This window comes from Lepisma saccharinum, chromosome 7, assembly GCF_977018435.1.
Source record: "Lepisma saccharinum chromosome 7, izLepSacc3.1, whole genome shotgun sequence".
In the NCBI taxonomy this organism is placed as follows: Eukaryota; Metazoa; Arthropoda; class Insecta; order Zygentoma; family Lepismatidae; genus Lepisma; species Lepisma saccharinum.
The window spans coordinates 62084560-62097620 of NC_139235.1; the positions used below are offsets into that span (position 1 = coordinate 62084560).

The 13061-nt window shown below is 41.5% G+C and overlaps 1 protein-coding gene across 1 annotated transcript; it reads left to right on the top strand.

The window, feature by feature from the left end:
- Window positions 1-922: 922 nt before the first annotated feature.
- On the top strand, window positions 923-2839 carry LOC145990492 (uncharacterized). Its single transcript, XM_083126187.1, has one exon. It carries the CDS (start codon window positions 923-925, stop codon window positions 2837-2839), a length of 1917 nt encoding a protein of 638 aa, XP_082982313.1.
- Window positions 2840-13061: the final 10222 nt, after the last annotated feature.

Consider the following 13061-nt stretch of genomic DNA (forward strand, 5'->3'; position numbering starts at 1 on the left):
TTATAAATATGTTAAAACGGCTAAGTGATGAACCATCGGATGAGGCTCATCTTGTTTTTGAAACAGCCACTAGAAAAACTCACGGTCCAGTGCTTGGTGACAGACCACAGAGCATGGAAATAGCAGCTGTAATTAGAACAGAGTCTGAGGTACTTAATCCTCGTACGATATGCATTTGGAAAATGGGAGAAGCCAAGCCTCGCACAATAGATTCCAACCACCCACTGTGTGAGTCCTTCCAGTACCCACTGCTGTATCCAGAAGGAACTCCTGGATGGTACATAAACCGATTGGATAATAAAGGTTGCAAACTATCACAGCTTAAATATGTCCGTAGCCTACTAATGTCGGAAAAGCGTTTCACACAATATGGTAGGTTGTCAGAGACTTGGCTCGTCGATATGTACGTAAGGATAGAGGAAGAGAGGTTACGCTTTCTTAATTATTCACAAAGGAATACTTCGAGCTCTAGTCTCAGAAGTGCCCCATTAGATGAGGTGGAATCAAGTGTTGTTACAGTCACCAGGAACCAAATGTTGGACTTAGAGATAGGGACATCTGATCAAAGAGAGCATGTAGTGAATACTATCCGCAGAGATGAAACCGTTCTAGGAGAGGGTGGTTTCATACCTGGTCGAATTTACCTCCCTAACACATTCACTGTTGGACCTAGATACATGAAGATGCGTTATTTAGATGCAATGGCATTAGTAGGACGACTTGGTGGCCCTACATATTTTCTGACATTACAACTTACGGCCAGTGGCCAGAAATCAGGCTATCGACTCACAGAACATGCAAGAGTGAGCCTCAAGTGTGCTGTAGGGTGTTCCATATAAAACTGGAGGAGATACTACGTGACCTTAGGAGTGGTGCTTTTCTTGGGAAAGTAGTATACATTGTGTGGGTGGTAGAGTTCCAAATGAGGGGATTACCGCATGCGCACATATGTTTCAGAATCGAAGGGGGCGGTCCTAGCCAGTCTACGGATATTGACAGAGTGATACGGGCTGACATTCCAGGATCTGAGGAAGCTGGTGGTAGACTGAGAGAGCTTGTTATTCGTCACATGATTCATGGTCCGTGCGGCCCGCCAAATCGCACGAACGTGCCATGTTGGGATGCTGAGAAACAGCAATGCACAAAATGGTTCCCAAAGCCCCATACACAAGTCACATACATAGACGATAGAGGATTTGTTCATTACCGTAGGAATACTGAAAATACTGCCTTGCTTCAGCAAGGTGGCCGACAGGCAGAAATTAGCGATTCGTGGGTGGTGCCGTACAACTCTTCCTTACTGCTGAAATATGAATGTCACATAAATCTTGAGATTGCTTCTGCACGAAGAGTTGTGAAGTATCTTTTCAAATATATAACCAAAGGAAGTTCATTGAGGCGTGTCGCTGTGGTGCCCGAAGATAAGGTTAATGAAGTTGAGCAGTACGTTACAAAGAGGTATATCGGAGCAAGTGACGCAGCTTGGCGAGTACTGGAGTTTAATATAACGGGCAGGGAACCTACTGTAGAAGTATTACCTGTACATCTAGAAGGAAAGCAGTTACTGATATTCCGACCAGGTGAGGAGGCTGAGGCTGTTCAGCGGTCTTCATATAAGCTTACCATATATTTAAATCGACCGTCTTTGCCAGAGTTCGACAACCTAACGTACATTGATTTTCATGAAAAATATATTGTTCATACTAGGCGACCCAAAACTACACATACACCCATACACATGCATCCTGATGGGAAACATTATATAACATTCAGACAACGGGGTACTGTGGTTGCTCGTCTTTTCTGGGTTGCTCCTAACAGAGGAGAATTGTATTATCTTCGCATATTGCTTTCTAGATTCGCTTGCCATAGTTTTAGAGACCTGATTAGACGAGGAGGGGAGTGTTGCTCCACCTTTCAAGAAGCAGCCCGAGCACTGGGTCTTATCAATAACGAGGAGGAATATAGAGACGCAATGGCTGAAGCATCAGTATTTATGACTGCACACAACTTGCGCTCTTTTTTCGTTTTGCTCTGCAATATTGGTGCTCCAGCTTCAGATTTGTGGGACGAATTTCAACACTGTCTCTCTGAAGATTTCCTGGAAAGCATTCGTAATAATACCCTCCGTGCATACAATTTGGCGCTCATCGAAATTGAACGTGGCATGCGCCGCCACGGGACTTGTTTGAGAGATCATGGTCTTCCAGACGTTGAAGACAATTCTACTGAGCTCGGAAGAGAGAGATTAATGTACAATTCATCTTCGCTAAGGACATTTGTAGAATATTGGAAAGCTAAACTATCGGAAGAACAACGCTGCGTGTTTAATTATGTGGACCACATGGCAAGTCAGACTAGTTCATCATCAAACTACAGTCGTTCACTTTTTATTGATGACCCAGGAGGTCACGGAAAGACGCTATTGCTACAGGTTATAGCAGCACATATAAGGTCACAAAATGGCATTGTTCTCTGTGTGGCTAGCTCTGGCATTGCAGCATTGAACATGGACGGAGGTATCACCGCTCACAGCATGTTTCGGATACCTTTTGACATAAGTTATGGAACGGGTTTTTGGGGTCTGACCAATGGTTCCCAACGTGCAGAGCTTATTCGGGAGTCCACAGTAATCATTTACGATGAGGCTCCCATGTCTCATAGATATGTAGTTGAATTACTGGATAGATCTCTCCGTGATCTGATGCAATCGCAGAGGCCATTTGGAAACAAAATCATTATTTTTGCAGGAGATTTTCGTCAAATTCCACCAGTCTTACCGAATGCCCGATCAGAAATTGATATTGTATCGGTATCATTACGGTCTTCGTATGGGTGAGATTTTTTACTTATATTTAGGCTGACTACACCACAAAGAACTCATGGCGAAGAGGAGTACTCTCAATTTCTGATACAAATTGGGAACGACAGTTTAAGTCATGGTGCCTGCGGTAAAGGTATTCCTATGTATAATATTCCAGTGGAAACCTGTTTGGAAAATCTAATTGAATTTGTTTTCCCCCTTGAAGTATTGGCAAACAAAGATAGATCATCCATTAGAGCTATTCTCTGCACACACAATTCCAACGTGGATGAGATAAATTCAATACTTATGCGTTCACTGGATGGAAACGTCCATGATATGTGCAGTTATGATTACATCGATGAGGATGATGCAGATGGCTTTGATGTAGCCGTGGAGATGCTTCACCATGCACGTGGGAAAGGAGTTCCAGATCACATCCTCATGTTGAAGGTGGGAGCTTTATGTGTAATTACGCGAAACCTAAATTTCGACGATAGACTAATGAACGGTACCAAAGTGTACCATAAGTCCTCGGCTGATCACGGTGCGGCGACCAGGAGACAACCAACACTTCGACATACCAAGAATAGTGTTTAGGTTTAGTATTGTGATTGGGAGCCCACTACAGATGTACAGGAGACAGTTTCCTCTGCAGTTGTGCTACGCTATGTCCATACACAAAAGTCAAGGTCAAACCTTAGATGTTGTAGGCGTGGATCTTCGTTCAGACTGTTTCGCACATGGACAACTGTATGTAGCGATGAGCCGTGCTAGATCACCTAGAAATGTTAGAATTCTAGTACCCTCAGAAAAAATCATAGACGGTGTTGCGCACGTAAAAAATATAGTGTACAGCAGTGGCGTATGCTGAGACCAAGATCAGGGCTATCTCCAAATATAGTAGTGTTTCAATTTTAAATGAAAATGTATCCGGCAAAAAAGAGGGGGGGGGGCTCTTCCTCATTCATTTTGAATTTTTTTGTTTACATCGATATCTTGCCATTAAAAACAACAATAGTAGGCAATGGACATAAATTATTTCATGCTTATTTATAAAGAGGAGCGGTCTATAACATGCAATATGTAGGACCTACATGCGAGTATGAAATAATAATTAACTTCTTACCTTACTTGAAGATAAACTCCATTCTTTTCTCCTTTTCCGTGAATTTTTTTTTGTCACTTTATCGAAGAATGTGTCCTCACATGAATTTCTGATGTTGATTAGAACCCCTTTCTCAATAGACATTATAGCTAAATTGCTAAGCCGCGCTTGTCCCTGTGTTGCTCATTGTGGCCCCTAAATGCACATTCTTGCTTCCCCAGAAATGCTATTGCATCAATTAATCTTCTTATAATAATTCTGTTTTCCTTCACTTTTTCATTATGCAAACTGTCGGCAATCTTCTTTTGCAAATTCAAGGAATGATCAATTCTTTGAGAACCGAATGTCCTTAAGTTACTGAACGCACGTGTATGACTAAGTGATTTTTGGTGTTTATCGCAAGCAGTTACCAAATAGTTTAAATTACTAAATCCTGTTGTATTCCAAGGACTTTTGTCGGTAGAAAAAAGCAAACATGCCCAGCAATACAACTTATTAAGTGCACTCGACCCAGTCAACGAAAGATATTTTTGGCAGCTGGTCTCGTGAAAACGCCTAATATATACCTTATTTTTGTCTTTCTGCACGACTGTAAGGTCCGGAAGAGGTGGAAGAGGCCTACCTGTCTATTATTTGCATCCTATCCTCGTAAGGAAGCCGCGAGAATGGCGTCTTTGAGACAAGTTCGGTGATTAAATCCATTTTCACACGCCCACGGAACAAAAACACAGAACAACACAACACATGTCAAAAACACAGCACAACAAAAGGGCCTCGATCACTGATTTTTTTTTTTAAAAAGGATTCCCATCCATGAACACGATACGCGGGCGACACAAAGAACTCGGATCTCGAACACAACAAGTTTGACCATATATCCCTTCCTTTTGCGGAAACTACCACCGACCCGCGTGGTTGAAAACACGTGCGTGAATGGTTGCTATGACAACATGGATTGTTTATGTTGCCAAACGTATTTCATTGGGATGACTCGGGCCGAAACCCCCACCGCGAGGGCGAAGGTTTTGACATTTTGACAGCGGGGGGAGGTGGGAGGGGGGTTGCTTGAAACAGAAGTAAACAGGATGGCAACATGGCTGACGTCATCAGAATGTCCCATATAGCTGCGACCGGCTGCGACCACAGTCGAATTTCATGGAGAAGCAGAGTGCCACCTTCAGGGGGAAATCACTAAATTTGGCGGATTTATAATGCTTGTATGTGACGAAATTCATGGAACTCGAAGAGAGACGGGCAATGCTCGAAGGGATGGAGGGGGGGGGAGGTGATGTAATTTTCATGAGGCATCCCCTAGCTTGAATAATTTGCATTGACACCCCCGCCTATAATTTCTTTTCCAGCGATCTAGCGAATTTCGTATTTCCATTGTTGGCAACACTACAATATCGCCAGGATGCAGCGAAGTCTTCACTCTCCAGCGCTTGGGTTTGGAAGCCAGCACGAGGGATCACCAAGGTCGTCCCTGCCAGCACAAATACGTCATAGGTTGAAAGGACCGCCTGCTGGTTCAAAGACTTTATCCTCAAACGAAGAAGCCTGGCGATAAATAAAGACGACCTTACACTAGCGCTTTCCCCCTTGGTCGTAACTTGAGAGTGAAGCATCGGTTAAATTTGCGAGTCGATTATTTCCTGTATTTTAATATGGGCTTCGGCGATAGCCTAGATAGCCTAGAATATACGCGCCTGGTGTACAGAAAACTTATTTGTGATTCTTCACAGTGGGAGAGTTAATGTATGTTACTCGGATACTCCATTAACAAAAATATACATATTGCTTACTTCTAATTAATAAAAAATAATTATCCATGAATGACCTTACAATTTGTTCATGATGTGCTACAACATAAGCAGTAATACAGTACATTGTTCTAAATCTCCAAGGTACAATGTGTTAAAAAACAAGGTCTGGAAACAGACTTCAAACAAGTTTGAAATGCATATAGGCAACAGTCCAAACATTTATATTTGCGAGAAGAGTCATTTTTACATTTTCCTCAAGATTAATATAAATGAATCAAGTATACGTAGTAAAACATACTTCAAAAGAGATGACATCTACATGAGTCAGTCCAAAGATTACATGAACAGTAACAACTTACTACTCAATATAAAAATATCTCCATCATGGCTGTTTTAAAATTTTTACACATGTAATACTTTAGTTGTTCATTAACCTGGAAACAGACGATGCTAGATAACTTTAAAAGGAGCATCCACGCACACGTACATTAGAGAACGTACTTTTTTAAACAGTAAAAATGACTAAAGAAGTAAATATTGCTTTTTTATTTTACGTCGCTGTTGAATTCGTATGTATAAAACATCTAACTATTTACTTCGAAACAGATATTATTCACCCACCTTACTATTATGAAAATAGACAATAATGTTTTGAATATTCGCAAGATTATTAGAGCCCAGCCACTTACAACGTTACGTTCTAAAAATTTCAAATAAACGATCGTACTCACTCGTTTTCATACTACATTAATACATGCTGACATATTCAACGACATTAGGAGCATGGTGGAACTAAAGAAGTCGCGGAACGTCACATCGGCGAGCGCACAAGACTTGGCCAATAGCCACGTCGAGAGTGTGCGAGGGGAATGACGGAAAACAATTATTTTTCAATGGACATTTCCACTCAATTTTTGTACAACAATATTAAAAACTACACCCTGGAAAAATTACCCCAATCCCACCACTCACTCACTCACTGACATAAATGTCCTCCATGAAGGAAGCCCCGGGAGGCAAAAAAAACACCCGATTACGATCCCCCATGAAATTGTCCCAAATGACCGAGAACATTCAAAAATCGCTCAATTAGCCCTTCTTTAAGGGTGAAAAAGCTCCTTTTTCCACGTCCCTAGCAACCGTTTCCAAGGATTTTCTTTTTTGCTCACATTGCTTCCTTCAATTCTTATTTGTCTAGCTACATTATATTTGTCACAGATCACACACAGATGAATCAACACCTGGTTCAAGAAGGTGCCTTAAACAAGGGTGACATCTACATAAGGAGTTTCAGCCCAGACACAATTACTTACGTATATATTGGTAAATTCAATGCGAAAATATTATCTACATCGTGGTTGTTTTAACTAAATGTTTAGAGGTATAATAACAAACAATTATTTAGAGTTTTTGCCATGCTTGTTGTTGTCCATGGAAACGGACGTTGCTAGGGAACTTAAAGAACTTTATTTTCACCCCAAAAACTACTGTAAGGGAATTATGCTAGACTTTTCGCATTTCAAAACATGAGCGTCAGAATCTATTCCGGAGGAGAGGTTGGAATTTGATGTGAACGACGGAAAACAATTATTTTTCCATTACGTTTACAAATGTGAAAATGTCAAAAGACGTAAATATTGCATTTCCAATTTAGTGTCGCTATTGAATTCGTTTATGCAAAACATCCAACTAATTATCTTGAAACTGTTATTACTTACTCAGTTTATTATTAGGAAAATAGACATTAATATATTGAATATTTGTACCTTATTAGAGCCCATACAGACATAACGTTACTTTCTAAACTTTTCAAATTAGCGAACTTATACACTTGTTTGGCTTTACCAATAAAACATGGAGACATTTTACCCCATCTATAACATGATTACGCCTACAACGTGGCCGAAGATCAAGCATGCGAGCGTACAAGACGTGGCCAAAGGCCACGTCGAAATTACGCGAGTCCTCATATATATAATTCTTGCATGACCCTCCAGCATTTGCTCGTTTCATTACGGCAACTTTCATTTAATTCAAGGACGCATTGCAGCCTTTCTTTGATGTTATGATATCCCCGAGACTTACTTGCACAAGCGATTAGTTGTATTATGAGAACCCAATGCAATATTAACCAACTGCTTCGATTCAATAGCATTCATAAGAGAGAAAAAAGTTACAGAATGTATGATGTCTCAGAGTAAAAGAAAAATAAACATCAGCTTCGTGACGTTACCCAATACTAATGTCTTCTTAATGGTTCTCAGCTCCTGTGACATCATCCATGTGTGTTCATGAGTGCCGAGTCGAAAAATAAACACGACGACAATTTGTAGCTTCTTAGTACAGTCGGATCTATGAGTATTACCGTGCAAATTGTATATCACCTTGTTCGTGCACTTTATATGACCCAATAAGAGCTCCAAGAATTAAAAAAAAACTCAAGACAAGTTGTTGACAACTTCTGCACCAGCATACATAAAAATTCATCGCTTAAGAACACATAGGATGTAAGAGAAAAATTAATGAAAATAGTCTTGGACAATTTGCACGGTAATACTCATGGATCTCACTGTACATAATATTCACTCTATCCTTTGGTATCAAAGTAAAGTTTGTCAAAGTTTATTTTCAGTTCGCGTTATGCTCAGGTAGGTTAATCGGGATTAGACCTACAATTTAAAGTGAGTTCCGAACCACTGGGAATCGAACCCGTGACCCTTGCATTTAAAGACGACAGCGTTAGGCACTACATAGTCTGCAATCTCGCCCATTACTTCAATTGAATACAAAGTTGTTTTTACATATGTTACGATATTACATTTAAAAAATAAATAATTTCAGAATGTAGTATTTATTTGTCTATACTTGTACATAAAGCAACTGTGAAGTGAGTTAATAACATTAACTGGATATGCAAACTCAGAAAGCAGTGAAAATAAGTTCAAATACTCGCATTATTTTGTATTTTATTTTCCAGACCAGTTTTAGTTATTTTATTTTAATTTGCAAAGTTAATTGATTGATTGGTTTGGTTTGGTTTGGTTTGTTTTACTTCGCTTTTCTGCCACTTTTGACTAATCTCGAAGATTAGATGAGGATGAGTGATGATATGATGAAATTGATGAAGGGACAAAGAACAGCCATGACCAGGCCAGGATTCGAATTCGGGACCCTGGCGTTGTCGCGCGCTGCACTAACCACTTCGCCACGGAGAACGGCAGAAATATTCTTGTAGCTCAGAATTGAAACATTTTATTTCGGAAGAATCGTTTGTATATGGACGTGTTAAAGTTACAGTGGTGTAAGCCACTTTCTTAAAAAGAAAAAAAAAACAGTCTGCCTCACAGCACTTTGCTGATCAACACAACAGCTGTTTCCTTTATCACGAGACCTTAAACTGTCATCTGTTGACAGTTGAATGAATCTCGGATTTACTTCACGTTTTCTGTTAACAGATTGACTTATATAGATCTGGTTTCTGTGTCTAAGTCCTTATTTTTTAAAAGTGACTTACACCACTGTAACTTTAACCGTCCATATATTCTACAACCTTAGTGACAATGAAGTTCGACCAGTCACAAATATAGGAGTGCGTTGTGAAAGAAGGAGAACACATGCACATGCTGAACATATTTTATTCAGCAGGCTACATGGAACAAAGGATAACATAAATTTCCGCTGCAACGCAGCAATGTATGGTGTCCACACAAAATAAAACATTTTCGTCCATCTACACGTGACATTGAAGTTCGACCACTGTTAGAGGGGATCCTGTTTACGATGGTGTGACGCCGCCCCGTCGGCGAATAACTGTGGCAATGCGTCGGGGCATGCTGCGGACGAGTCGTTCAAGGTATTCCACATCGATGCGGTGCCATTCCTCCTGCAGGCAGGCGATAAGAGCAGCCACTGTCGTGGGTCCCCTCTGTTGCACACGTAGCTTAAGAACACGCCACACATTCTCAATGGGCGAGAGGTCGGGACTCGATGGTGGCCATGGCAGAGTTCGCACGTGATGGCGAGTCAACCATTCTCTTGTCAGCCGCGCTGTATGAGGCCTGGCATTGTCGTGTTGAAAGAGGAGACGCCGCCTGTGGAACAGGTGCCTTCGCACTGTGGGAAGATGCCGCTCCAGTATGCGTGTATAGGCGTGTGCATTCACAATGCCCTCACAGACGTGTAGTGGGCCAACCCCAGATGCCGTCATGCATCCCCATACCATCACTGACGCAGGTTTCTGTACCCGACGTGCATAACATTTTGCTTCCTTCTGTTCCTTCTTCCGACAAATGACTGTTTTCCGTATTTTCCCGTACACAACATTGAAAATGGATTCGTCCGTCCACAAAATCCTGTTCCACTACCGAAATGTCCATCCCCGGTACATTCGTGCCCACCGTAGTCGATTGCCTTTGTTCAACATGGAAAGGAAGGGTTTACGTTTCGCCTTGTACACTCGGTAACCGCATCGCTGTAGGTAACGGCGAATGGTTCTGGTTAACACTTCAATGTGAAAGCGTTCTCGAGTCCACAGTCGTAATTCGGCCACAGAAACATGATTGTTGGTCTGGATATAGCGCCTAAATATCCGTAGGTCACGCACGCTCAGCAGGCGTTTTCGACCGGGGGCTTTACCTGGCTCTGTAGTACCCGTATTTTGGTGGTGTTTGATGATGCAGTGGACGGTTGACTTGGGTAAGTTCAGTTGGCGCCCTATTTCCCGTTCACTGAGTCCATCCCGTTGCAACTCCACCACTCTTCTCCTCACGGTGTTTTCAATAGGTTTGCCCCTGGCCATGGTGATGATGCACTGCGGTTCCTCGGTGCACAACACGCGCTTATATACGGCGGACTCCCTTATCGTGTCCGTGACGTCATGCTTCCGTCGAATGCGCCATTGTCTGGAATTTACCGTATGGGTCTGGTGCCTGGTCGAAGTTCAATGTCACGCGTATTGTTCCCCGTTTTCGTTCTTTACGTGACCTTGGGTGCAACATGCTGGGATCACGATTCTTGCCTGCTCACACGCCTCCTCTTACACACATGCGTCACTTCTGCGAGCCACCCATTCCACCGCCTATGCCTCTGTGCATTTAATCATGTATTCCTTTCTGGTCGAACTTCATTGTCACCAAGGTTGTACACAAGAGTGGTTAATAGATACATGTTTTATAGATCTGTATCAAATCATACATTTTATACTTTCCTGTATGATCATGCTTACTACTTCCGTATACTCCACTTTTATATGATCTTCCCTTCATCCTTTTGTCTTTATCTATTTTTCTTCCCCTTCTTCCTTTCTCTCTTTCAGTTTACCTAACTTTTCCCTTCTCTTTCTTCATCTCTTGTTTAGTGTTTCTTTCGGTAGTGATTGCTGCCACTACAGTTTTAGGCAATCCGATTGGCTGACGTGTTCGACTGGGTGGGCTAGGCTGGGTAAGATAGAAGAAAAGAAAGAGTGTTGTGGTACTAATTCCAACTGTTTCTTTCTACTACTACCCATTTTTCCATACAGTCTGGTTCTCTCACTTCTCTCATCGATTTTTTCTGCCTCCTCTCTTTCCCCAACAAGCTCATAACTGCAACCAAGGGAGTATCATCCCGGGGGTGTCGCAAGGAGTAGTCAAACCAGTCCATCGACCTCCCTTCCTGTAAACAGACATCCTTCATTTCAAGTTACAAAAAATCAGAAAGTTTGACGGATGTCGGAGACGTGCAAAGTTAAATAATATCACATAATAAGATATTGTTCTCTCCTGACATCTAGTGAGAGAATTAGAATTATAACATGCCTAAGCCAAGGGTAAGGCGTTGACCTGCTGGCATTGATCTTTTATCTGACAGATGAATGAATCGTTCTGAAATTGTTATCGTTATAAAAAATAACGAAGTAATACAATATTTGATAACAATGCCCTTCCAAAGAACGGAAGCTTGACCTCTTATTATGAATCACACTTTATTAATTGCAAGAACGCTAGCCAAAACATTTTCTGCCGGTTTTTTGCAAAATGAATTTATGTGTGTACTTGTAGAATATTTATAAAGATTTGCGAGATTTCCAAAAGGAAACTTTCAATCTTAGTTTAAAATAATAATAGTCGTCTTTACACAAACAAGTTACAGATTGAATAAAAAGTGCAATAATAAAAGAATAGAGAAAGTTAGATGTAGAAGTCATTTATGGTAAAAAGAAAGGACCATATGAAATTATAAGTTGTATATAATAATAATAATGAGAAATATAATAAAAAATCATACGAGGAGCCGCGGTGGTCTAGTAGTCGTCCTCTGTGGCGGAGTGGTTAGCACAGCGCGCTGCGACGCCAGGGGTCCCGGGTTCGGATCCCGGGTAAGACATGGGTAGCCTATTTGTGTTTGTCCTAATGAGAAAAACTGAGAACTGTAAAAATTGAGAAAAAGGTTAAAAACAGGGGATACTACTGTAGGTAGGGCGCCTGACTGCCACGCGGGAGACCCGGATTCGATACCCGGATTGGGTGATCCAAGGTAGGATTTTTTCCGGCTTTGTCCCAGCACAAAGCGGCTCTGGGCTCACACAGCCCAAAATCGATTAGTATCTGGGGACAACCCTGGCAATAAAGGCGGCTGGAGCGTGGTGCTGATCACATCACCTCCAAAATGGCCGAGATCGAGAATGTGTGGGACCCTATCCCCACATCCCCTAAATGTGACTTCATGGCAGGCCCGTACCCAAAGGGGGGGCAGGGGGGCATGCCCCCCCTCGAGCCATGATTTTTTTAAAATTTGAACGTATAAAAATCTACAAAAATTACGTTGATGGCTTTTCAAATGTTGCATGAATTTCGATTTTGTCCTTGCCCAAATGAATACGTTGTTTCTGGACAGAGGCAGGTTCTAGAAGTCTGCAGTCTTCAATATTGGGCTATTTTAGTTCTATAACCATTGATGCAAGAGGCTATCAGACGTTCCGATTTAGTCGGGACAGTCCATTCCTTTTAATCCATGTACCGATCTTTTCACCTCGGCTCGGACACTACTTGCTATAGCTAAGGGAAGACAGACTCTTGAACTACTACAGACATTGTACTGGTTATGTAGGACTTTCTGGTGAATAATATGTATATTATTAAAATTGTCTGAACTTTTTATGAGTCAAAAAAACAGTTGTTTGACACTCGACAAATAAGAACCCCTTCATTATTGAATGGTTTATTCTATTACAGTGTCACAAATGTTTCACATAATTATAATAGAGGGCAATTTTCTATGCTCTATACATTATGGAAGAAAATTTCCTCAATGACTGCAATACAAAACCAACCATATAAGGGGCATTTAGCTCTCCACCCGCACCGCAAGGTCTGTGATCCCTCTTCGCCACCACTGAGCAGAAGGATAA